The sequence below is a fragment of the Bufo gargarizans genome, chromosome 3, assembly GCF_014858855.1.
Source record: "Bufo gargarizans isolate SCDJY-AF-19 chromosome 3, ASM1485885v1, whole genome shotgun sequence".
In the NCBI taxonomy this organism is placed as follows: Eukaryota; Metazoa; Chordata; class Amphibia; order Anura; family Bufonidae; genus Bufo; species Bufo gargarizans.
This window is the reverse complement of record NC_058082.1, coordinates 48,548,388-48,574,688: the sequence shown is the minus strand read 5'-3', so window position 1 is coordinate 48,574,688 and position 26,301 is coordinate 48,548,388. Positions and strand designations below refer to the sequence as shown.

The 26,301-nt window shown below is 45.2% G+C and overlaps 1 protein-coding gene across 2 annotated transcripts in view; it reads left to right on the top strand.

Annotated features, from left to right (window-relative positions):
• DYNC2H1 (dynein cytoplasmic 2 heavy chain 1) overlaps positions 1-26,301 on the top strand; it is a 478,712-nt gene that overhangs the window by 4,413 nt on the left and 447,998 nt on the right. For both annotated transcript variants that reach the window (XM_044284009.1, XM_044284008.1), the window contains exons 3-12: positions 4,441-4,579; positions 6,235-6,353; positions 8,139-8,283; positions 9,930-10,162; positions 15,360-15,494; positions 15,572-15,685; positions 20,131-20,242; positions 21,112-21,236; positions 24,195-24,370; positions 24,949-25,144. In XM_044284009.1, coding sequence (XP_044139944.1) covers positions 4,441-4,579; positions 6,235-6,353; positions 8,139-8,283; positions 9,930-10,162; positions 15,360-15,494; positions 15,572-15,685; positions 20,131-20,242; positions 21,112-21,236; positions 24,195-24,370; positions 24,949-25,144 — 1,494 coding nt within the window. The remainder of the gene's footprint in view (positions 1-4,440; positions 4,580-6,234; positions 6,354-8,138; positions 8,284-9,929; positions 10,163-15,359; positions 15,495-15,571; positions 15,686-20,130; positions 20,243-21,111; positions 21,237-24,194; positions 24,371-24,948; positions 25,145-26,301) is intronic.

Below are 26,301 nucleotides of genomic sequence, written 5' to 3'. Positions count from 1 at the left end.
AAAAATGCGGTTCAGTTAAGGAAAAAACATAAGTTTGTGTGCATTAGCCCTTAGACTACATTCATACAACAATGAGATGGACATTCAAAAACGGACACACTGTCATTTGTGCATCTATCTTCGGGCCATTATTTATTTATTTTTTAACAACACAACCCCTACAATGCCCTCACAGTATACCAAATGCCCCCAAGTAGAACGGATGCCCCCATTTGTGGCTCCCAGTACTAATAATGACCCCATTAGTTAAAAATAAAAATAAAACTTACTCCCCTCATCCACTTGCACGCAGTCAATCCACACTTGATGCAGAAGGACCTGTGTTTCCAGTGTGATGACATCACCATGCGCTCCCAGCGGAATGTCTGGCTGAAATGTATTTGTTTTTGGATGGTCTGTGCTTTCCGGTCCTTCCTAAGGCCTCATGCACACGACCGTTGTGTGCATCCGTGGCCATTGTGCCGTTTTCCGTTTTTTTTCGCGGACCCATTGACTTTCAATGGGTCCGTGGAAAAATCGGAAAATGCACCGTTTTGCAGCCGAGGCCGTGATCCGTGTATCCTGTCCGTCAAAAAAATATGACCTGTCCTATTTTTTTGACGGACAACGGTTCACGGACCCATTCAAGTCAATGGGTCTGTGAAAGAACACGGATGCACACAAGATTGGCATCCGTGTCCGTGATCCGTGGCCGTAGGTTGCTTTCATACAGACGGATCCGAAGATCCGTCTGCATAAAAGCTTTTTCTGATCTAAGTTTTCACTTCGTGAAAACTCATTTCCGACAGTATATTCTAACACAGAAGCGTTCCCATGGTGATGGGGACGCTTCTAGTTAGAATACACTGCAAACTTTGTACAAGACTGCCCCCTGCTGCCTGGCAGCACCCGATCTCTTACAGGGGGATATGATGGCACAATTAACCCCTTCAGGTGCGGCACCTAAAGGGGTTAATTGTACTATCATATTCCCCTGTAAGAGATCAGGGCTGCCAGGCAGCAGGGGGCAGCCCCCCCCTCCCCAGTTTGAATATCGTTGGTGGCACAGTGTGCCCCCACCATCGCCCCCCCCTCCCTCCCTCTATTGTATTAAATCGTTGGTGGCACAGTGTGCCAACCACCATCGGCCCCCTTCCCTCCCTCTATTGTATTAAATCGTTGGTGGCACAGTGTGCCAACCACCATCGGCCCCCCTCCCTCCCTCTATTGTATTAAATCGTTGGTGGCACAGTGTGCCAACCACCATCGGCCCCCCTCCCTCTATTGTATTAAATCGTTGGTGGCACAGTGTGCCAACCACCATCGCCCCCCCCCCTTCCCTCTATAGCAGTAACATTGGTGGCAGTGTGCGGTCTCAACAGTAGAAGATTCATACTTACCTGCTTGCTGCTGCGATGTCTGTGAACGGCCGGGAGCTCCTCCTACTGGTAAGTGACAGTTCTTTAGCAATGCGCCGCACAGACCTTTCACTTACCAGTAGGAGGAGCTCCCGGCCGGACACAGACATCGCAGCAGCAAGCAGGTAAGTATGAATCTTCTACTGTTGAGACCGCACACTGCCACCAATGTTACTGCTATAGAGGGAGGGGGGGGGGGCGATGGTGGTTGGCACACTGTGCCACCAACGATTTAATACAATAGAGGGAGGGAGGGGGGCCGATGGTGGTTGGCACACTGTGCCACCAACGATTTAATACAATAGAGGGAGGGAGGGGGGGGGGCGATGGTGGGGGCACACTGTGCCACCAACGATATTCAAACTGGGGAGGGGGGGGGGGCTGCCCCCTGCTGCCTGGCAGCCCTGATCTCTTACAGGGGAATATGATAGTACAATTAACCCCTTTAGGTGCCGCACCTAAAGGGGTTAATTGTGCTATCATATCCCCCAGTAAGAGATCGGGTGCTGCCAGGCAGCAGGGGGCAGTCTTGTACAAAGTTTGTAGTGTATTCTAACCTGAAGCGTCCCCATCACCATGGGAACGCCTCGTGTTAGAATATACTGTCGGATCTGAGGTTCACGAAGTAGCTCATATCCGACAGTATATTCTAACATAGAGGCGTTCCCATGGTGATGGGGACGCTTCAAGTTCAAATATACCATCGGATTGGAGAAAACTCCAATCCGATGGTATAAAAGAACTCCAGACTTTACATTGAAAGTCAATGGGGACGGATCCGTTTGAAATGGCACCATATTGTGTCAACATCAAACGGATCCGTCCCCATTGACTTGCATTGTAATTCAGGACGGATCCGTTTGGCTCCGCACGGCCAGGCGGACACCAAAACGACTTTTTTTTTCATGTCCGTGGATCGTCCAAAAATCAAGGAAGACCCACGGACGAAAAAACGGTCACGGATCACGGACCCACGGACCCCGTTTTTGCGGGCCGTGAAAAAAAACTGTCGTGTGCATGAGGCCTAACACTAAGGAAATCCCTGCTCATTTAGTCACTGTCTTAGGCTACTTTCACACTAGCATTTTGGCTTTCCGTTTGTGAGATCCGTCATGGGAAGAGATGGCCTCGCGGTTATTTCGGGGCCGAATTTTGCTCGTTCGCTGTTTGTCGAACGGGCGAACATATGGCGATATTCGCACACGCCATATTCTTTTACATTGTGAAGAACTTTGAGCCATGACACATCCATCAGGTGGTACAGGACAGCCAATTGAGATGTTTCAGCACATGGACATACCCATACCTTATAAGTAAACCTGATCTGGCCGCCATTTTACATTCAGTGTTTTGCCAGTGTAGGGGGAGGTTGCTGTGTGGAGCAGGGACAGGCTGTTAGGGACACCAAACGCTATCTAATAGGGCCACAAAAGTCCTTTTAAGGACTAGTATAGTGTGCTATCGATAGGTGTGACATACTGAGGGGTGCGATATACTTATAATATACTTTTATAATGAGTCATAAACACATAGATCTATATAGTGATCACCTGGAAGTTAGGGGCTAGGGGTTTACTAGGGCCATTTTTATATAGGGTAAGGTTCTGAACGGGGTCGCTCTTATCAGGGCGGGTGGTCTGTGGTTAGGCTATCAGGGCCTGAATAGCACCCCCTGTAGGGCAATATCAGGGACAGTTCTTTGCCCCCCCCCTGTCCTTCAATACCACATCCTCATCTAGCCCAGGGATGGATGTTTTTTTGCTTTCCCTCCTGGATTCATAGATATGCACTGGAACCCCCCGGATTGTGGTAGGACATATGGTTTCTGATTTGGTGCCGCCGATCACCTGATTTAGTGCCGCCGAGCACTTGTTATTGCCGACCACATCTATGCTATTTGCTTAACTTAATTAATTTGATTTATTTTCATTTTGAGGGATATCTTTTAATAGTAACATTATTAAAGGTAACGTTTTATCTTCATGTATATTCTAATGGATTGCCTTCCTTGTACAATGTTATAATATACTTTCTATGTTAGAAAGTATATTATAGTGCATTTGTATTGTGCGGCAGTTGTGTGCGGTTCTGCTGCGATACTGCAGGTATATAGGGGGACAAGCGTTATTGGAACAAATAATTTCTACTGGTGCGATATACCAGTCCCCCCCCAAAAAAAAAAAACTGATTGAAGCAGGGTGTTATATACCAATATACTTTCTTTATAGTGCATTTAGGTAAGACGCATAAAAATGTCCCCCGAATAAGATACATATTTTTTGTTGGAATTTTTCTAGTATGTCACTGTCCATGTTGTGGGACTATTTCTACACTTCTACTAAGTATTTTGGTGGCTGCAAATATGAGCTGAAGGTTTTCCAGGTTCGCCTGTCATTAAAGTGAATGGGGCCCGCCGTGAACTTGTGGTTCGCGAACATTTGATCGCGTTCGCGAACCGTCCCGGGCGATGTTCGTCCATCACTAGTCATGGGCTCTCAGAAGGGGTCCAAAATGGATCAGTTTTGCCCTAATGCATTCTGAATGGAGAAAGGACCCGCTCAGAATGCTTCAGTTTGCCTCCGTTCAGTCACCATTCCGCTCTGGAGGCTGCCTGCAGCGTTTTGCTGTCCGCCTGACGAAGCTGAGCCAAACGGCGTTAGTCAATGGGAGACGGATCCGTCTCCCATTGACTTTTAATGGTCTTCATGACGGATCAGTCATGGCTATAGAAGACGGATGCATGCGGTTGTATTATTGTAACGGAAGCGTTTTTCCGATCCATGACTGATCCACAAAAAAATGCTAATGTGAAAGTAGCCCAAGGCGGATCACTGCTGCAGCCAGCGATTGGCCGAGTTGGTATTTCCTGCATGCTGAGATTGACCATGAAGCAAAGACCAGCGGAGATGTGTACCCATTGGAACGCAACAGGTGGGGGATCGGTGAGGGGAGTATCACCTCTTATATTTTATTATGTCAGGAAGCCTTTTACTTATATCATCACAACTGATTTTTCTTACTTTCCATGTTTTGATTTATTAAGGATGAGAAATGGAGTAAGGAGTTTGACCCTAAACTGCAAACATTGCTTAGTGATCTGGAGGCTGGTCTGGGCAGTGTGCTGCGGAGGACTGCTACCAGTAGGGGGAGCTCTAAGCCTGGAGGAGATGATGAATTGCAAGGTAGGTTGCAAAAAAAAAAATTCAATAGGTAGAGCATGGAGGAAGGAGGCAGGTCACAGGCCGGACAACATGTGTGCAAGAAAACCGGTGTTCATTGCACCATAAATTTACCCCAGCTCCTGGACAACAGAAGGTGCAACAAATGTTTTAAAGGGATTCTGTCACCTCCCCTAACCCAAAATCCGATTTTAAAGCAGCCATGCAGCACAGCTTACCTTGATTAGGCTGTGCTCTTTTATCTTGTAATCCGTCCAGTAGTTTCTGTAAAAAACGACTTTTATAGTTATGCAAATGAGTCCTGAATGTGCCCAGAGGGGCGTTTTGTTCCCCTTAGAGAGCCCAGTACCGCCCCTCTTACAGTGCCCAGCCCGCCTTCCTTGCGACTGTCTAACCGCCCCCAGCCTGCCACAGCCTCTCCTCCCTCTCCTCCCCCTCCCTCACGGCCGAACGAACTCTCGCACAGGCGCAGTACCCACTGAGGGCTGCGCCTGTGCAATCTGCAGGAGACTGAGGGCAGGAGCTTCATCCTCGTCACTGGGCATGCGCCGAGCCCAGTGACGTCCGATGCTCGCTCTTCCCTGCTGACTGAGGGAAGAGCGAGCATCGGACGTCACTGGGCTCGGCGCATGCCCAGTGACGAAGATGAAGCTGCCGCCCTCAGTCTCCTGCAGATTGCACAGGCGCAGCCCTCAGTGGGTACTGCGCCTGTGCGAGAGTTCGTTCGGCCGTGAGGGAGGGGGAGGAGAGGGAGGAGAGGCTGTGGCAGGCTGGGGGCGGTTAGACAGTCGCAAGGAAGGCGGGCTGGGCACTGTAAGAGGGGCGGTACTGGGCTCTCTAAGGGGAACAAAACGCCCCTCTGGGCACATTCAGGACTCATTTGCATAACCATAAAAGTCGTTTTTTACAGAAACTACTGGACGGATTACAAGATAAAAGAGCACAGCCTAATCAAGGTAAGCTGTGCTGCATGGCTGCTTTAAAATCGGATTTTGGGTTAGGGGAGGTGACAGAATCCCTTTAAGTGTGTGCAACTCTTAAAGTGGTGGTCTGGGCTTTGTCCGGTCATCAATATCAGATCGGTGGGGGTCCGACACCGTGCACCCCTGCCCATGAGCTGTTTAAGGAGACAGCGCGCACAATGTGCACGTGCCGTCTCCCTTCTCTCTTCCTGTCCGCTGCTGTATGTCACAGTGCACACTGTGCATGCCGTCTCCTCATACAGCTGATTGTCGAGGGTACCAGGTGTCGGACTCCCGTCGATCTGATATTAATGACCTTTCCTGAGGACAACCTCTTTAATAAAATGGCAAGAATGGCAAGACACCGTTCTTTAGTAAATGACCCCCAATAAGTTGGTATGTAATGTATGTGTAAGGCTTTGTTCACTTTTGCACCACGGCTTCCTGTTATCTTGAAGCCATAACAGCATTGGTTTAAAATGTATCCCAAAGAATGGTTCCCTGTTCCCTTATACTGGGTTCATCTTGGTTCCGCTACTTTTTACAGCAAGAATTAAGTTTTGAAGACTGCACTTTTCTTGCTGTTAAAAATTCCAGAACCTCTGATGGAAAAAGGAGTGAATTTTTTTTCTAAATAATGATCTGTACTGTTGCCGTCAGCACAGATGATTAAAAATCCTTCCTTTTGTTTTGCAGGAATTCTTACTCCTTCTGATGAATTTCTGTTCTGGACGGATATCGCAGAGAGTCGGAGTAAGCCTGATGTCAGAGAGCGAGCAGCTCATTTCTTAAGTTTCTTTCAAGCAATTGAAAAGGTGAGCTGACGGTGTACTCTTCTGTATACCCCGTAACACTGGGCGCTGAATAAGTTGGAAAGCCAGTAACGCATTTGTCCTGTATCAGGGGGACACACACAGGTCCATGGTAGCACTTGTGTTAGCCACAGTAGTTTAATATTTTTTTTATTTATTTTTTGCTCTGCAGCTAATGTAAACTGATCGTCCTTAGTTGGTATTAATGTCCATTTTTCCCCAGTTCTTCTCCCATTGACGTCAGTGATTTAAAAAAGATCATGACATTTCTTATAAAACAAAAAAAAACTGATGTATCTCCAGTGCTATAGAGAAACAACTGCAGAATAAGGGCTCATGTGCACAACTGTATTTCAAGTCTGTGTCCCTTCTGAATTTTTTGTGGCTCCCAGGCGGACTCTTTCATTTCCATGGGGCCACAAATGATGCAGACAGCACACAGATGTCATCCCTGTACTGTCCACATCTGTGTGGCCGTTCCTCAAATAAAGGGGGAGATTTATCAAACTGGTGTAAAGTAGAACTGGCTTAGTTTCCCATAGCAACCAATCAGATTCCACCATTCATTTTCTAAAGGAGCTGTGAAAAATGAAAGGTGGAATCTGATTGGCTGCTTTGGGCAAATAAACCAGTTTTACTTTAGACCAGTTTGATAAATCTCCTCCAAAGATTTAATTTTTTAGGTGCACCCTGAACATTTGCAGGGCAACTGAAACTGTCCATTGATATTGTCATTCTGCACTCTAAGGCTTATTTTGCACGAGCGATGTTTCTTGTCTGCTAACACAACGGTTAGCACCTTAACCGAGGACTGAACTATTCATTATAAAAAAAATGTTAATATGAAAGCCACAGGTCTTGCACTTAAGAGAGTTGTCTCACATCAGCAAATGGCATTTATCATGTAGTGAAAGTTAATGCAAGGCACTTACTAATGTATTGTGATTGTCCATATTGCTTCCTTTGCTGGCTGGATTTATTTTTCCATCATTATACACTGCTTGTTTCCATGGTTACGACCACCCTGCAATCCATCAGTGGTGGTCGTGCTTGCACACTATAGGAAAAAGCACCAGCCTATGTGCGCTCCCACGGCTCTGTCCCCTAGAGACACTATAGTAAAACTCTAGTGTGCAAGAACGACCACCACTGATGGATTGCAAGGTGGTCGTAACCAGTGAAACGAGCAATGTATAATGTGATGGAAAAATGAATGAAGCCAGCAAAAGAGGCAATATGGACAATCACAATACATTAGTAAGTGCCTCGTATTAACTTTCTCTACATGATAAATGCTGTTTGTTGAAGTGAGACAACCCCTTTAAAGCGGCTCTATTCAGAGTGCTGGTTTTGGCATCGGAGGCCTGGAAAAACCCCTTTAATGCAGACTTTTAGAACAGTGGAGTAGGGTTTACCCAATTTTAACCGGATCCCAACATTTACCTGAATCTGTATTAATTGTATTCGTGCAGTCGGGTGGCACAGCATTTAGCAGAATTTCCTTCTAGAATCCTGTTCCTGAATTTGATTCCATTCAGAATACTTTGTACTGTCCTGTAATGCCAAAAATTATTACTTACCAGATGTCCTGCAAAGAGGAAATCTCAGGGGTCTTCCTATGTGATGTCAAGGTGTCCTCCACGTGACGTAATGCGGATGACTTCTATGCAGATACATCCCATTAGACGTTATCTGTAATATGTGACTGGCCGGACATTTATTACACTGCGCAGTCCTGAGCGTTGTAGTCTGATGATGGTTTTCTGTATCTTTGTGGTGCATTTACAGTATTACAGCAGCCTGGATGCTCTGCCTTTGGCTGAAGTTGTGGAACTTGTAGAAACTACCAGAGAAGCGGTCGATGACGTGTGGAGGCAGACGGAGCACGACCCCTACCCTGAGCGCCGCATGAAGCATTTGCTGGACATCACCGGTAGGCTGAGTAGGAGGAACATACCGTACATTTAAAGTATTATACTATACCATCACAGACCACCTGTCAGCAGGATCAACTCTATTAAGCCAGGCATACTTTTGGTAGGGTTGATTCTGCTGATTAATTCTGTCTTGTGAAAATGGGTTGCGATGTTACCAAGGGGAAAAAAAAAGAATCTTATTCTGTATGCAGATTAAGGCTTTGGTGCACCAAGTGGCAGGCCTACCCCTCAGTGCGCTGTAGCTCCGCAGCTTTCCAATACTGGGGAGTGGAAGTAAAACCCAGTTGTCAATTTAGTCAAAAATTTCCAGATGGAAAAGCTGCACTGAAGCCTTCATTTGCGTAAAGAATAAGTCTTTTTTTTTTCTCGGGGACACCAGAACCAATTTTGACAAGACGGGTATAATTTTTGTCATCCGGATCAACCCTATGAACTAATAGGTCTGGTTTAGTCGGGTTGATCCTACTGACAAGTGATCTTGACAATTAGGGCCACCCAGGTTACTTGCACAAATGGCAAATTCTGATACCTGGAAAACATGGGATCTTTACTTGGCTGCCATTTAGCATCGCACCCTGTTATGTGGCTCTTGTAGTAACACTAGACCCTAGAAGTGCCAGTTGCGTGAGTGACTTCTGACACATTACATGTAAATGATGCACGCTACCTCTTACTGAGCAATCCGAGACTTGGAGAGGTATAATGGGATTTTTCCCTTGTTTAAATTGGAAAATGCATAGAACTTTGTTGGTGGGGCTTCAGTTCTTGGCATACTCGCAGGTCAGCTGTTTGAAGGGGGCGCGGTGCTCTGGTGACTCTCAAAACCTCCGACATATCACCTGTAGTAAGAGGTTCTGTTTCTCCAGCAACCGCCATGTCTCCTCCGTTGTTTACCCATCACAGCGCTGCACAACTGGTAGTGGCTGTGTCTGGTATTGCAGCCCTCTGCAGCTGTGCCCTATTTATTTGAATGGGACTGCTCTTCAGTACTAGGACAAGGCGCTGTAAAATGTATGGCACTGTGTCTGGAAAACAGTAAAGGGGGCACAGCACTTGCTGGATTGCAGCACCCCCTTATAAGCAGCTGATCTGCAGGGGGTGTCAAGAGTCAAACCTCCACCAATAGACCTACCATTGATGGTCTGTTATAAGGATAGGCTGATAAACATGGCCCAAATCTTTGTAATTGCAATGTGTTACTCCAAAATTTTCAATTCATAGATCACACATGTTTAGCAAGTGGTAGACACTGTAAAGGTCAGCAGATTGATGGGAGGGAAGCGTTCCTTCCCCCCAATCACCTGTTTGTCAGCGGAGGAGACCGTTGCACTTACATGCAGCAATCTCCTCCACAGTGTGGGGAGGCGCGATTGCTGATGGCATTGCTTGTCTCCATACAGACTCGATGTTTGCCGGCAGCATGATCTGCTGCTAATAACCAATACTTTTTATGTCTGCAGAAATATTCTATTACACGATTGCAGAGCCAGATCTTTGGGATTCTCGGCCCGTGTAAAGGGCCCTTAAGATTAGTGAGGTTTCCTGTCCACAGTTATCTAATGTGTTTTGTTTCATTAATTTATTTTTTACATTTTGTTATCTGCAGTATGCATATAGACGACCTCTGCACTGTGTTTTGTAGGAAATGCACTAGGCCGCTGTGTCCAGAAGAACCTAGGTGAGATGAATCTATGGACAGACCCATTTCCTGCAGTGAAGGAGAACCTTAGAGCCGGTATTACCGTTTGTGAGCGGTGGACAGCGGCCTGTGAACATCTGACTGGCCAGCTTTGGAAACATTACACTCCTCACCCGTGGAAAAATGAGAAATTCCTACCAGAGTCTCTTCAGAACCTTGGCAGACGTCTGGAAGAGGTAACATATGCTGTGCCTAGTGCTACGATAGGTAGTTGAAGTGACGTGGTGCAGAAAATTTCCAACCGTCAGAATGATTTTCCCAGTAGCAACCTTTGCAATCAATGAAGTGATGGATAGTAATCTGCCGTTACAGATTAAAGGGCTTCTGTCATCAGGACCATCATTAGTAAACTGACTTTACACATGTGCTATGTCAGCTGAAGCTAACAGTCTTGTCCCTTCTTTCTATGTGCCTTAACTTTTATTTTATGCAATTGGGGTGTTGCCCTTACTCCTAGAGGCTCAGTTCTCCCTCCTCTGTCACGCCCTCAACATTGTGATTGGCAGGGCCAGGCAGTGTTTACATCATCCTACCTGGTCCTGTCAATCGACATGTTGAGGGCGTGGCCAGAGGAGGGAGAACTGAGCCTCTAGGAGTAGGGGCAACACCCCCATCGCTCCTACAGGCTCATTTGCATGAAATAAATCGGGGATGCTCAACCTGCGGCCCTCCGGCTTTTGCAAAACTACAACTCCCAGCATGCCATAATACCTGAAGACTACCCAGGCATGCTTGGAGTTGTAGTTTGGCAACAGATGGAGGGCCGCAGGTTGGGCATCCCTGAAATAAATGAAAAAGACTGTTAACTTCAGCTTATGTCAGCCCATGTCTAAAATCAGCCAGTGTAATAACCATGTTCCTGATGACAGAAGCCCTTTAAGACTGTGGACCTTTACTCCGCCATCGTATGCAATAGACAATATTTTCAGTAATATCATTTATGAGCAACGTCAGTAAGCTTCCCCTTATCTTAATGGGGTTTTCCCTTGTTGTAAGGTGATGGCATATTGCTGGGCATCTCCACCACCCTGTGTCCCCTTCAGTGTTTTTGATGTGTGCTGCGCTACCCAGCCTCTCTCGCAGGGGAATGGGAGCACCGCTCCATTCAAATGTATCCGATCCCCCTCATTCTCAGGATCTGTGATGGTGCTGGAGGTGAATCCCCATGGATTACAAAATGATGACAAATCCTAGTGCTACACCATCACTTTATCAGATACCCCTTCAACAGAACTTGTCCTTTCTAAATACAACACCAAAGTGATCCGCCAATGCCACATTCACATTTGTACCAAGCTAAATCCATATGACCTATCCAGTTATTGCCTGCTGGTCCACATTGATTTATATTTCAGTTCTTTGTAGGTTCCATTGCTTTGCCAGCAAAAATAGCGCTGCATGCTGCTCTGTTCTTACAGCGAAAAATAAGGGAACAAGCAACAGACCCCAACTGAGGTGCCGAATGGCAGCGTGACTGGGGCCTAATCATTGAGGGCACTGCTTCTGTAACCCCATGTCATTAGCTGGTTAATAAGATAGACCTTGGGTGGCCACACATTTTCACCTGCAGCAGAAATGTGGTATTCAATGGCATATGTTCTAATTAATAATAGCCATACCATAGATTCAAAGGTTTCCAGAATCGAAACGTTCAACAGAAGATTCTTCAGGCCATTCGTTCCTTCTGTTTTGAGTGTACATAGATTTTTTTTGGAAACTGTAATAAAGCTGGAGACAACTTTTTGAATGTCCTGCACCTCCTCCATGCATTCATACATGTACCCCGTGTGCGTGACTTCTGTATATTGACCATATAGTAGATGGTGGGAGATACATTTTAAGGTATGATAGTTTAGGGCATGTTGTATTGAGGGGACCAGCCCTTTAAAGGGAACCTGTCATAAACTTTATGCTGCCCACACTAACGGCAGTATAAAGTTAGGACAGGTGAGTTGATTTCAGCGCTCTGTCACTTATAAGTTAAAAGTGGTTGCCAAGAACCAACATCACAATCATTGCAGACTGAGCCTGGAAAAGAGTCCCGGCCACCTGAGAAGAATCCTGGTTATTCATGAATTCCTGCTCTCCCGCCCACCTGCTGATGGCTGACAGTCTTCTATCTAGTTTTCTCCCTTTCTCTCTAGGAGAAAACTGCCATCAGCAGATGGGCGAGAGAGCAGGAGATTATGGATAACCATGACTCTTCTCAGGTAGATTTGACTCTTTTCAAGGCCTGTGCTGCAATGATTATGATGCTGGTTCTCAGCAATCACTTCCTTTTAGCTCATGAGTGACACACCACCGAAATCAGCATTTCTGTCACTATTTTATGCTGCCCTCAGTGAGGTCAGCATAAAGTTGATTACAGGTTCCCTTTAAGCCTTTGTTCTCATGGTAAGGCCTCATGCACACGACCGTTGTGTGCATCCGTGTCCGTTGTTCCGTTTTCCGTGATTTTCTGCGGACCCATTAACTTTCAATGGGTCAGTTGAAAACTTGGAAAATGCACCGTTTGTCATCTGCGTCCGTGATCCGTGTTTCCTGTCCGTCCAAAGAATATGACCTGTCCTATTTTTTTGACGGACAACGGTTCGCGGACTCATTCAAGTCAATGGGTCGGTGAAAAAACACGGAGGCACACAAGATTCTCATCCGCGTCCGTGATCTGTGTCCGTAGGCTACTTTCGCACAGACTGATCCGCAGATCCGTCTGCATAACAGCTTTTCAGATCGGAGTTTTTTACATCGTGAAAACTCAGATCTGACAATATATTCTAACACAGAGGCGTTCCCATGGTGATGGGGACGCTTCAAGTTAGAATATACTAAGAAATGTGGACATAACTGCCCCCTGCTGCCTGGCAGCACCCGATCTCTTACAGGAGGCTGTGATCCACACAATTAACCCCTCAGGTGCCGCACCTGAGGGGTTAATTGTGCGTATCATAGCCCCCTGTAAGAGATCAGGTGCTGCCAGGCAGCAGGGGGCAGACCCCCCTCACTCCCCAGTTTTAAATTCATTGGTGGCCAGTGCTCCTCTTACTGGTAAGTGAAAGGTCTGTGCGGTGCATTGCTTATAGCACAGACCTGTCACTTACCAGTAGGAGGAGCGCCCGGCCGGTCACAGACAGCGCAGGTAAGTATAATGCTTCTAAAATTGCTAAGTAACCATGGCAGCCAGGACTGCAGTAGCGTCCTGGTTGCCATGCTAACCGATCGGAGCCCCAGCGATTAAACTGGGACTCCGATCGGAGCTCTCCGCTGCCACCAATGATTGGGGGGGAGGAGGCCAATGAATTCAATACAGGGGAGGGGGGGCCGCACTGGCCACTAATGAATTTAATACTGGGGAGGGAGGGGGGCCGCATTGGCCACCAATGAATTTAAAACTGGGGAGGGAGGGGGGTCTGCCCCCTGCTGCCTGGCAGCACCTGATCTCTTACAGATCAGGTGCGGCACCTGAGGGGTTAATTGTGCAGATAACAGCCCCCTGTAAGAGATCGGGTGCTGCCAGGCAGCAGGGGGCAGTCATGTACACAGTTCTTAGTATATTCTAACTTGAAGCGTCCCCATCACTATGGGAACGCCTCTGTGTTAGAATATACTGTCGGATCTGAGTTTTCACGATCTAACTCAAATCCGATGGTATATTCTAACATAGAGGCGTTCCCATGGTGATGGGGACTCTTCAAGTTAAAATATACCATCGGATTGGAGAAAACTCCGATAGGGACTCCTGATCACGGAACCCCGTTTTGCGGACCGTGAAAAAATACTGTCGTGTGCATGAGGTCTTATACTGTTGTTTTGTATGAGGGAAGTATATTTAGCACAGAAAACAAGATCACAATGGTATACTGCTTTCTCATGTCAAGATCCAGTCTTGTTTCTGGTGTTAAATATACAGCAATCACATAGAGCGATAATATGGCAGTGTAAATAAAGCAGAAGACCAAGTTTTAATTTTTTTTATTTTTTTGGGGGGGATTTTAATATTGATGGCTGATCCTCAGGATAGTTGTACTACAGTAGTGTTGGCGCCAGAAGTCGGTATTGGAACTACACAGCTCCATCTGTTGTGTAGTGGACAGAGCGGGTGAAGTGAATGGGAGAAGCGCTGCAGTTGCTAGCTCTATTCACTGCGCAGCGGTCGGGGTTGTGTAGTTCTGGAGCTGCCTCCTGGCACCAGGGCTACTCTGAAACAGCTGATTGGCCGCTGATTAACATGAAAATCCCAGAAAAACCTTTTTAATTGTCTAATATTTTTTGTTGTACATTTCTTATTACTACATTCTCAGCCCATATTTACTCATATCTCTCAGAAAGACAATGAAATATTGGTCCCTGTGGAATCCTAACTTTCTTACGAACAACTCCTAATTAATTTCATAGCTATAAAAAAAAAAGTATGCTTTACTATATACCGTAATTTACATGTACTACTTCATTATATGTGTCTGATATACTGATTTAAGCTTATAAATCATATGTTACTGTTGAAATATATTAGTTATATAATATAATAGTTATATGATATATATTCAGTAGTATCATTGGTTATGTCCATATTCTCTATATATCTCTATTTCAAAATCAGCATGTCCAACGGCCCCTTTGCTTCTAATATCCCTTAATCTTTTAGTTTATACCCCACAGCCCTTCTGACGTCTGCCTTAGATGAATACATTTTTTTTAATGACTTAATAATAATATGCAAAACATACTAAGGCTAGTTTCACACTAGCGTTCGGCTGTCCGCTCGTGAGCTCCGTTTGAAGGGGCTCACGAGCGGACCCGAACGCTTCCGTCCAGCCCTGATGCAGTCTGAATGGATGCGGATCCGCTCAGACTGCATCAGTCTGGCGGCGTTCAGCCTCCGCTCAGCAGGCGGACACCTGAACGCTGCTTGCAGCGTTCGGGTGTCCGCCTGGCCGTGCGGAGGCGTGCGGATCCGTCCAGACTTACAATGTAAGTCAATGGGGACGGATCCGTTTGAAGATGCCACAATATGGCTCAATCTTCAAGTGGATCCGTCCCCCATTGACTTTCAATGTAAAAGTCTGGACGGATCCGCTCAGGCTAATTTCACACTTAGCTTTTTTTTGGACAATATAATGCAGACGGATCCGTTCTGAACGGAGCCTCCGTCTGCATTATTATGATCGGATCTGTTCAGAACGGATCCGATCGAACGCTAGTGTGAAAGTAGCCTAAAGTGTTAAACTATTAGGCCTGATTTACATTCGGCAGAGCAATGCCAGATTAATTGCCCGCCTTCCTAAATCTTTATTGTTCATGAATAATATTGATTCTTTAACCTTTTTAAAAATTCCAATAAAAATTTACTGTTTAAACTTCCTCTGGTCTCTGCAGGTATCTACAATAAGGATGATGCATGAGAAGTTGGCGTACTTTCTTCCCTCTGGTGAAGATCATGCTCAGCGCTCTAGAAAACTATTTGAACCGTTTGCTGGATTGAACCCTGTGCACTACAACCCTTATACAGAGGTACTTAGGGTGTCTGAGGACTAATATCCTGCACTGTCACTTGATGATGCTCATATAGAAATGTCAATGTCTTCCAGCCTTTATGGAGAGCCGCAGTGTCACAATATGAAAGGATAATTGAGCCGGCAGAAGAAAAAATAGCAAGCAAGCTTAAATCGTCTTTCTCTGATATACACGACAGTCCACAACAGGTATGTGCATGAATCAATTACGTAAAGGATTTGTCTACCTATTAGATATTGATAACCTATGCTCCGGATAGATCAACAATCTTTGATCAGTAGTGTCCGATATCCGACACCCCCGTCGTTCACCTGCGTTATTGTTACGTTTCTGCTGCTGGTGGCTTCCACAAACATTTGATGGGAGTATGGGGTGTTGGACGCCCACTGATCTGATATTGATGACCTATCCTGAGGATAGGCCATCAATACAGGGTGATCTGAAAGGGATGGTGCAAATGTAAAGTAAACAAATTCTGCTCTTGAAAAATGAAAGCTGCACTGTGATTGGTTGCTCTGGTTGCAGTTTTTTTTTTTTAGACAGTTTTCATGAATCTGCCCCTTTAAGTTAGATTAAACCTGTACACAAAGGGGCAGGTTTAAGACTGCAACATTGCAGCAAGAAAAATGCTTTTTTTTGTGTTGGAATCTGCAAGAAGGGGGTCATTCTATCAGAATAAATTTGGTAAATGTGCTCCGCATAGAAACCACATTTTTTGTTTGGTGAAGTATTTGACACCACTGGCTGTATAATTCATCAGAAAAGTCTGAGCCGCCCAAAGACTTCGGAAGAGACCGTAAACAGGAGTCGAGCCGTTTCTGAACATAGTCCTAGAAAGTCGACCAGGCTGACTAGTGTGGAACCACAAGTAACACAAATCTCGATACAGCATATCTTACAAAAACATCTGCTTTGTAAGCTGTACAGGTTAAAACCTCTTTGGGAGCTGAAACCGGACGACATGTGGTGACTTTTGCATTGATTTGCAGTAGGGATCGACCGATTATCGGTTTTACCGATATTATCTGCCAATATTCAGGATTTTGAACGTTATCTGTATCGGCAGATTATTATCTATTTTGCCAATATTCCGATAACGAATCGGGAGCCCGGATCGCGCTGCTCACAGCGCTCTCCGTGTTCCCTCAGCAGCACAGGGGAGAAGGAAGCAGTGTCTCCCTCCCCCCTGTGCTGCTGCTGCCACCAATGAGAGGAGGGAAGACAAGAGGAGGGGAGGGGCTGTGGCCACTGCGCCACCAATGAAGATACCTCTCTCATTAATTCATATACATAGCCGGCTCCCGACCTCTGACAAGTAGCTGCGATCTGCGGTAGTTAACCCGCTCATAGAGGTCGGGAGCCGGCTATGTGATTCTGCAGCCAGCTCCTGCCTCCTGTATATGAATTAATAAGAGAGTCATCTTCATTGGTGGCGCAGTGCCCCCCCCCCCCAACCCCAGTATTAATCATTGGTGGTGCAGTGCGCCCCCCCCACCCAAGCCCCCCAGTATTAATCATTGGTGGCAGTGGCCGCGATCGGAGCCCCAGCAGTGTAAGCCTGGGGCTCCGATTGGTTACCATGGCAACCAGGACGCTATTGAAGCCCTGGCTGCCATAGTCAGCTCCTTTGCTGCTGTGTGCACAGGGCAGCAGGGAGAGTGTGGGGTCCTATTCACCCTGATAGAGATCTATCAGGGTGAATAGGACAAGGGTTCTAGTCCCTAAGGGGGGATAATAGTTAGTAAAAAAAAAAAAAAAAAAAAAACACCAAAATTTTAGTTATAAATGGAAAAAGAAAGATTTACAAAAAAAACTACACGTTAACAATAAACATATTCATTTTCAGCAGATTTGTGTAAAAATTATTATTTTCTTTTTTTTTCAAAAATGAAAATTAACAGAATATCGGTATAAATTATCCGCTATCGGCCTGAAAGTTCACAGATTATCGGTATCGGTACCGGCCCTAAAAAAATCTATATCGGTCGATCCCTAATTTGCAGGGCAGATTAGAAGAGGAGGAATTTGCTGACAGTCTGGTGTTCTGCTATGAGATTCCTCTCACCTCACTGGGAAGATCAATCACAATATGAGAATCTGGGGTGAGAAAACCCACGTGCCCTTATTGAGCACATGAAGGACTCCCCCCAAAGTAAAGGTGTTCTGTGCAGTGAGTAGGCACAAAGTCTACGGTCCATTTTTTTCTGCCGAGGATACTGGCACTGGTCACTACTATCTGGAAATGTTAAGGAAATGGCTTCTGCCACCAATGGAGGAAGATTTGCCAAACATAGTCTATCAGGAGGATGCTGCTCCTCCTCATTTCCAGTTGGGATGTTCGCCAATACCTGAATGAAACTGTTCCACAACATTGAATCAGCCACACCGGAATAAATTATTCATCAATGTTGTGCTGTTCTCCACGGTCACCAGATCTAACACCCTGCTACTTCTTGCTGTGGGGCCTTATTAAGAACAGAGTGTATCTGCTACCCAGACACAGGATCTGAATGAACTGAGACAACACGTCACTGAGAAAGTGGAGTTCATATCCGAGGATAGGCTGGCACTTCTCTAGACAGAACCAGACTACCGCCTAGATGTCTGCCGTGTCACCCATGGCGCTGACATCAAACATTTGTAGTGTGACGTGAATAGAAGATGACACAAGGTTTTAATTTTTTTTAAAGAAATAAAAATCTGGAAAGTGAGACTTTGTCTTGGTAGGTTTGTAGTTGTGCCATACTTCTTTCCGTTTTCAGATGTTCAGAACTCGTGATCCTGCTTTAAACTTCTCCACAACTTTCTTCCTGACCTGTCTGGTGTGTTCCTTTTGGTTTTCATGATGCTGTATGATCACTAATGTTCTCTAACAAACCTATGTGGCCTTCACAGAACAGCTGTAGTTATACTAAGACTAAATTACACACAGGTGGACTCTATTTACTAATTAGGTGACTTCTGAAGGCAATTGGTCATACTGGATATTATTTAGGGGTATCGGAGTACAGGGGGCTGAATACAAATGCACGCTGCACTTTCCAGACTTTTATTAATTAAAAATTTTGAAAACCATGTATCATTTTCTTTTCACTTCACCCATAGTTGCTAAGTTCTGTTGTTTCATTACATAAAATACCAATAAAATACATTTTAGGTTTATGGGTGTAACTTGAAAAATGTGAAAATTTCAAGGGATATGAACACTTTTTTTTAAGGCACTCTGTGTCTCTATGTGGCCACCCTGTAGTTGTGATGTGTATTGCAGTCTACCAAGGGTTTATGTTCTGATATTGTATTGAATTGATTTCATGAGAAATCACATCCACTTTGGAGACACCGTTCAGGGCCTCCGTCACAGATTTTGTATCACAGAGTGCATAAGGCACTTAAAACGCAGCTTTTAATATCACAGATATAAAAAAAGATTACATCAAGAAACAAAAACGCCCCAGTCCAAGACTGGACCAAACCAAACGAAAAAGTGTCCACTAGGAAGGTAGAGAGGATGGAGGAGACCGCCAAGTAGGAATGCTGATATTTCCCTATAAAGTCCCTGCTTATTCCTCAGCACAAAGGTGCACCTTAGGTGGGTACACTTTGTCCACTGAGCTTACCGCTAGTGGATCCCAATTGTACCCTAAGTCATCCTGAGGCGTTCCCCCCCCATATCTGGGTTCCTCAGGGGATAATGAAAAAGTGGGTATATACTGATACACAAAGAGTAAAGGTCACCATATAATCACAATGGTCTCAGACACACAAACATAAAGGACCAATGCATAAGTTATAACCCTTAGCTGATACTCAGGACAACAGGGGGACAATGCCAAACAATTAATAGGTTAAAGACCTGGTCCAAGGGACCACTCGCGCTGTATACAGGTGAAACTCGAAAAATTAGAATATTGTGCAAAGTTCATTTATTTCAGTAATGCAACTTAAAAGGTGAAAGCTAATATGAGAGACTCATTACAGGCAAAGCGAGATATTTCAAGCCTTTATTTGGTATAATTTGGATGATTATGGCTTACAGCTTATGAAACCCCGAAGTCACAATCTCAGGTCCCCTTTGCTCAGGGGGTAGGGATTAATGAGCTGACTAGAGTGCGACACTTTGAGCCTAGAATATTGAACCTTTTCACGAAATTCTAATTTTAAGCTGCATTAATGCAATTCCTTTTGATTTGCATTACTGAAATAAATGGACTTTTGCACCATATTCTAATTTTTTGAGGTTCACCTGTATATATAGTGCAGGTAAGGTGACCGCATGGCTGAACTGAGCAGGCTGTGAGATGACCAAGCGGCCTCCGTCACATATTTTGTCATAAATAGCAGAGAGAAAAGTCCTGCATAAGCGCTCTCCCAATCGGAAACCATGTGGATCCCATTATAGTGAGTGGGTTCTGTCAGTGGTTCTGTTCCTGTCCGTTATCTGCACTTTCGTTGTTTTGCTCATATAATAGAACAGAACAATGGAAGTAAAGAACGCTGATGTGAAAGAGCCCTTAGTTTTCATTTTCTGGACACCTTGTGTGGGATGGTACTCGGCGGACAGACCTGGTCCGGTTACGAGTCTTGCATATGTATTGCTGTTTACTTTGAATTGCATTATTGTCTGATATTGCAGCTTCTACAAGCCTTTCAGAGACACAGCGAGCTCGTGAAAAGACCAAGTATAAGGAGGCATCTAATTCTAGAGCGGGAAACCTTGCTGGCCAGACTTGTGGACTATATTAAAGGTAATGACATCTTTAGCTGTTGTAGACAGGAGGGGACCTCACAGACTTCTATGAGACAGTCTTCTGGGCTGCTCTGAGATCTGTGCAGAGATCATTGTACAAGGGAAGAATAGATAAGCTCTGACAATCACCTATTGTGAATTGTGGATCCTGTCTTGTCTGTCATCCTAATTGTCATTCTGTGTATAGATAAGCAGATAACTGTAGTAAAGTGATCTGTACAGACCAAGAAGTGGCGCCTAATATTTTTCTTAGTGGCCAGAGCGGAAAACTGCAGGATTTATGGTTTTTGTTTAAATATGGATACCGACATGGAAAATAAAAAATGACATCACTAAAAATATGTTAAACACATAAAGTGATTTACGTAATAGATTATTTTCTGATGACACACTCCCTTTAAAACTGGGGAAGGTATGTATGTGAGTTTCTCGAAAATGGCCAAAAATAGAACATTTTCTATTTTTTGATGACTACAATTCACTGGCCATATCAATAGCCCCATTGACTTCAATCTGTTCTAAAAACGTCTGTGTCACGGCCATTTTTCACTGTGTGTATGTAGCCTAACTGTTCGTCTATAAGACTCTGTCACCCACCAGTGATGTAATAGTACATTATTGGCCGAGAAGGTGTGAAAAAAAAAAAAAATTGGGATAGAAAATTGTTAAAACATTAAAAGAAGTCCAACTCACCTTTTTGAACTCCCTTTGCTGCAGCACTAGCGCCTCAGTCCTCCCCCCTGCTGCAGCCATGGTGTCATGGTCTTAGCTGCAGCCAGCCAATGGCCATATACTTTCATTTTGTATGACGTTCCAGTTTGTGGTTGTGTTAATGAAATTCCTTTTCCAATTTTCTGTCATTCTTAGATATCCGGTCAGACTTTGAATCACGCTGCCATGGCTCTCCTGGGGATTCCTCTGGACCCCTTACTGGCAAGAATCTGCCTGAGGTTGTGAACAATGTTGTATGGGTGCGTCAACTGCAGCTCAAGGTAAGTTGCATCTAAGGACAGGAATAACCAGAGTCGTGGAAATAATTAAGCAATCTGTAGCTCTGCCATGCCTGTGAAATCCCCTACCTTCAATATGTCTTTAAAGGGTTTGTCTGGGTTCAGAGCTGAATTTCACCCAGGCAGCCCCCCTGACAAGAGCATCGGAGCAGTTCATGCTCCGAAGCTCTCCTTTGCCCTGCACTGAATTGCGCAGGGCAAAGTCATTTTGTGGAGTTTCGGTGACGAACCGGGCTCTCCTTTGAGCTGCCAGGCGGAGGCTTCCACCCAGCAGTGAGCCCGGTGACATCACTGCCACTGATGGACAGGCTTTAGCGCTGCCCTAGCCTGTAAAACAGCTAGAGCAGTGCTAAAGCCCGCCCATCAGAGCCGGTGACGTCACCGAACCCACTGCTGGGTGAAAGCCTCCGGCCGGCAGTGTGTCATGGTAAATAAGAGCCCTTGTCCTGCGCGATCCTGATAAGACTGCAATGTCGAAACGCATAAAGCCAAGCTAGTTAAGTATAGTATGCAGTAACTGGCTCGATAGGACTGTACGCATCTCGTACATGCAATTGCATATTACGGGGGTCCGTAGTATCAACTGCCTTTACCTCTTCAGTCGTTGATATAGCGCTGTATTTGTCCACTACCTTTTACCCCCAAGTCCTTCCTTTAGCACTAATAAGTTTTGTCGCTTCGGTCTCTCCCTGGTGTGGCTATATACTTACCTTTGTCTGGTGGAGGTGACCATGAGTCCTATTTGATGCACTTACACTAATTCTCTTTGAGGGGGCAGTCACTGACTTTTTTTTGAATCTTTTTTGGACTCTTATACGTCCTTGTGCTGTCAACAGGAGAGATTACTGATAGTGTCTGCCTATTTACTGGGAGTCACCCCTTCTTTCTTATTTTTGATTATTTAAGAAAGATTCATTATTTTAGTTTTTAGCTTCACTTTAGGAATCTATAGTTATTTTATGACGTACAACTTTTATATCTATATATCCGTGATTTATTTTTGCATGTTGTGCTATTAACACAAAATAAATGTTAAAATCAGTCTATTTTTCCTTTTTTTTTTTTTTTTTTTTTTTTTTTAAGATGTTTCCTTTAAAAAAATATATATAATAGTAAAATACAAATTACCGTACATAAAAATAAAGGCTCATCTATCACCAAAAAAGTGCAAAAATTATTTACATAACCAAACGAAAAAAAGTTATGGCTTTCAAAGATGCATGTACAGACAATAAACCTGGTCAGGAACTGGTTAAAAAATGTAAAAAAAAACTGTTTTACTGGAACACACATGCAAACTCAAAAGAAATAGTAAATCTGATAATGCCACTTCAGTGCACAAAATGGTACAATAAATACAAACTAAAAAGTACCTATAGGAGAAATTTAGATTCCCTAATTAAATACATTGCTGTGCAAAAGTTTTAGGCAGACAATAGGAAAAAATGCTGCAAAGTAAGAATGATTTCAAGAATGAGGTGTTAATAGGGTCGTTCTATTCAATTCACAAAATGCAAAGTGAATGAAGAAAAGAGAAATCTTAATCCAATCCATATTTGGTGTAACCACTCTTTACCTTGAAAACAGCAGCAATTCTTCTAGGTACACTTGCAGACAGTTTTTGCTCATGTAATCTCATAGAGACTGGTGAGATCAGGGCTCTGTGGAGGCCGGATCATCACTTCCAGGACTCCTTGTTTTTCATTATGCTAATAACATTGGCTGTATGTTGGGGTCATTGTCCTGTTGCAGAATACATTTGGAGCCTTCCTGGTGAGGAGTTAAATATGAATTACTTATCCTCAATACCAGATTGAAGGGGTACTTTCTCATGTCATCCCTGCTGATCAGCTGTTTAAAAAAAAGACCACAGGGCTCAGATAAGCAATGCTGCCTCTTCATAGTATAATAAAGGGGTTGACCGAGTTTATTTTTTTTTGTTCTTTGTGTGTTTCTAACTAATCAAATGTAAAGGCTTTACAATGCTCTTACTGCATCTGCAGTTGCTGCTTTCTCAGATTTCACATGACCTGTGATGTCAGCTTCTCGCCCTGCTCTGATGATGTTTTGTGCACAAGCCTGAGAGAACAGATCTGTGTCTGTACACCAGACCTCACTGTGCTGGTCGCAGTCCTCTCTCTCTGGATTCTTAACCCCTTCAGCAGCACAGACTCAGGGCTGAAGGCTTTACTGAGGAGCTGCAGGCAGTCAGACAAATGCTGGGCGCAGGAGCTGACAGACTGGAGGAGTTCTGAAGAGGGGGAAGATCCTGTCTGTATCAGCAGTGTCATTGTACAGCTGGGACTTGTAGTCCTACACATAAAACATGCTGCTGAGTCTCCCAGCTGTCAGACATGTCACTCAGGGCAGACTTATTCACTCCCTTTGCAGAGCAGGGGGGGGGGGCAGAGATTGTTGTTATTGCAGGTAAACAAAGGGCCAGAAGAGAACCAGGGAAATGAGAAAATATATATTATTTTTTTTTTGCCAAAACTTGCTTAGCTTAGTTATATATTGCTGCCCATCAGATTTACAGTGCTATATATATATATATATATATATATATATATATATATATATATATATATAATTTTTTTCATAACTCGGACAACCCCTTTAAGCATAGCTCCATACATTGCGTAGTGGCTTTGCTTGCACAGTCCCATTCACTTGCATGGGACCAAGCTGCAGAAAGTCCATGTGGTGTGACGTCACAGGCTAAGGAATAGGCCATAGCGCTTACACAAGTGCTGCAGCCCCTTCCAACAGATGATTGGCGGGTGTGTTGGGAGTCGGACCCCCACCCATCAGACATTAATCGCCTGTACTAAGGAAACCCCCTTTTATGATATACATTGCTCTCTAATGCTTCCCTTTGCACAGGTGCACATACTGTAAGCTTGGCCTCACAATCTGCTGTCTTCTTTCTGCTGACTACAGGTGGAGGATTCTGTGAAGACAGCAGAAACTCTTCTTTCAGATCTGTCTGGGTTTCAGTCCTTTCACAAAGACGCCGGAGAACAACTGGAGCAGTTCAGAGAATACGAACAAGAACAATTTAGTGAGTGGTCAAGAGAAATACAGTCTGGTTTATCAGATCCTAAATCAGGATTTTGGTAAGTATTCTTGACTCCCCCTTCTGTGTAATGGTATTTTACTCCATTTATCAGTCTTCAGTGTAGCAGTGCTGCCTTGGTCAAATGTGGAATTCAAACAGTAAATGTGCTAAAATTTGGCCTGTAATTTCAGTTACTGTGACCACTTTTGTTTCTTTATCAGACCTCTGATCAGACCCGCCACTATCGGACCTCTGATCAGACCCGCCACTATCGGACCTCTGATCAGACCCGCCACTATCGGACCTCTGATCAGACCCGCCACTATCGGACCTCTGATCAGACCCAAAATAACTAAATAGACTTGCCTCTCTGTACGGCTCCCTGCTTCCTGGCCTTACCTGCACTATGTCCTGACCATGCAGTGCAGGTCCTGAAAAGACCAGGGAGCAGTGAGTACAGTGAGTGCTAGCAGTGCTATTCATACTTCCATAATGGATGCTCCCACTTGTATTTGCTTTATAGGACACTCAAACATTTTTCGCCCTACTTTTGGGGGGAAAAGTATATTCTGCTCTTGTTTTCTTTCCATAAATGCAATACTAAATCCTTCCATATCTTTTGTTGATTCTACTTAGCATACAGCCAAACAGTCAAGTAATGGAGCTGGACCACTCTAATGGAGCCCTGAGAATTCACTATTCTGACCGGTTGGTTACTCTACTGCGTGAGGTCCGCCAGTTGTTAGCACTTGGATTAGTAATTCCTTCTAAGATCCAGCAAGCTGCCAAGAGCGCGCAGACGTTCTACAAGCAAGCCTTGATTCTTAAGCAGGTCTGCTGTGACACTGGACTTGACCCTATAGTCAAGATAATTTCTCTTTTCTCCCATTTAACTGTATATATGGCAAAACTTCTTTTTTTATTTTTTATTTCTCGCCCATTTTCCTTGGGGGACACAGACCTTGGGTATAGCTCAGCTCCCTAGGAGGCGTGACACTAAGTAAAACTGTTAAGCCCCTCCTCCATCAGCTATACCCTCAGCCTGGAGATAGAGGCTACCAGTTTTAGCTTAGTGTCCAAGGAGGCAAGACACCCCCTGCTACTGCAGGGCTGTTTTCTCCTTGTTATTTTATTTTTCCTCTAATTTTGTTATTTTACTTTTTCCTAGGGATACCAGAGACACATGGACCTCTCTGCTCTCCCGGGTTGAGCTGCGCCAGTGCCAACTTATCTGCACTGCTGCCTCCCCCACAGAAGCAATAGGAGGATCTGGGCAGCAATGGCTCCCCTACATCCCGCCAGCTAGGGGGTCGCCCGCACGCCAAGCCCCTCTTCCAGCTTCCTGCCACTGCGGTGCCAGTGGCTGAAGGGGCGACCCTGCTGGAAGGAACTGAGGGTGAAGACGTCGGCCGGTGAGATGGCTATTCCAGCCCATACCCCGTCCCTATCTGCAGCATCTACCCCTCTGGGTAAGGGGGGCACCCGTGGTCGCTAGCCCTGAGAGCTGAGCGCTCAAGCAGACCCTCCCCAGCTCCCCTCAGGTATATCCTCAGCACCCCCACGCCGTTCCCCCCACGCTGCTTTCTTCAGGGCCCGGCATACTCTCTCCCTCTCTCCCTTCCCGCCGCCGCCCGCTCCGTTCCGAGAGCGGGGGGGCGGGGCTTATGCCCGACATGGGCAGATCGGGCTCGGCGGAGCAAGGGACATGGTGGCAGAAAGGTCACCCACCTGGGCACATCGCCGCACTCTAGGAGCCTGCGGGCCCTTTATTTTCTGGCTTCTTCTTAGCCCTGAGAGCGTTTTCGGGAGCAGGGGGCGTGGCTTATGCGCGCGCGCGTCATTTTGGGGGCGGAGTTAAGTTCTCCTTCAGGAGACATTTCAAGCTCTGTAGGGGGCGGAGCTTGTTCCCCGCGCTTCTGCTGAGGTTTCCCGCGTTTCCTCACTCCTGACAGGAAGCTGGGACACGGTGGGAGACTCTAAACTCCTGTG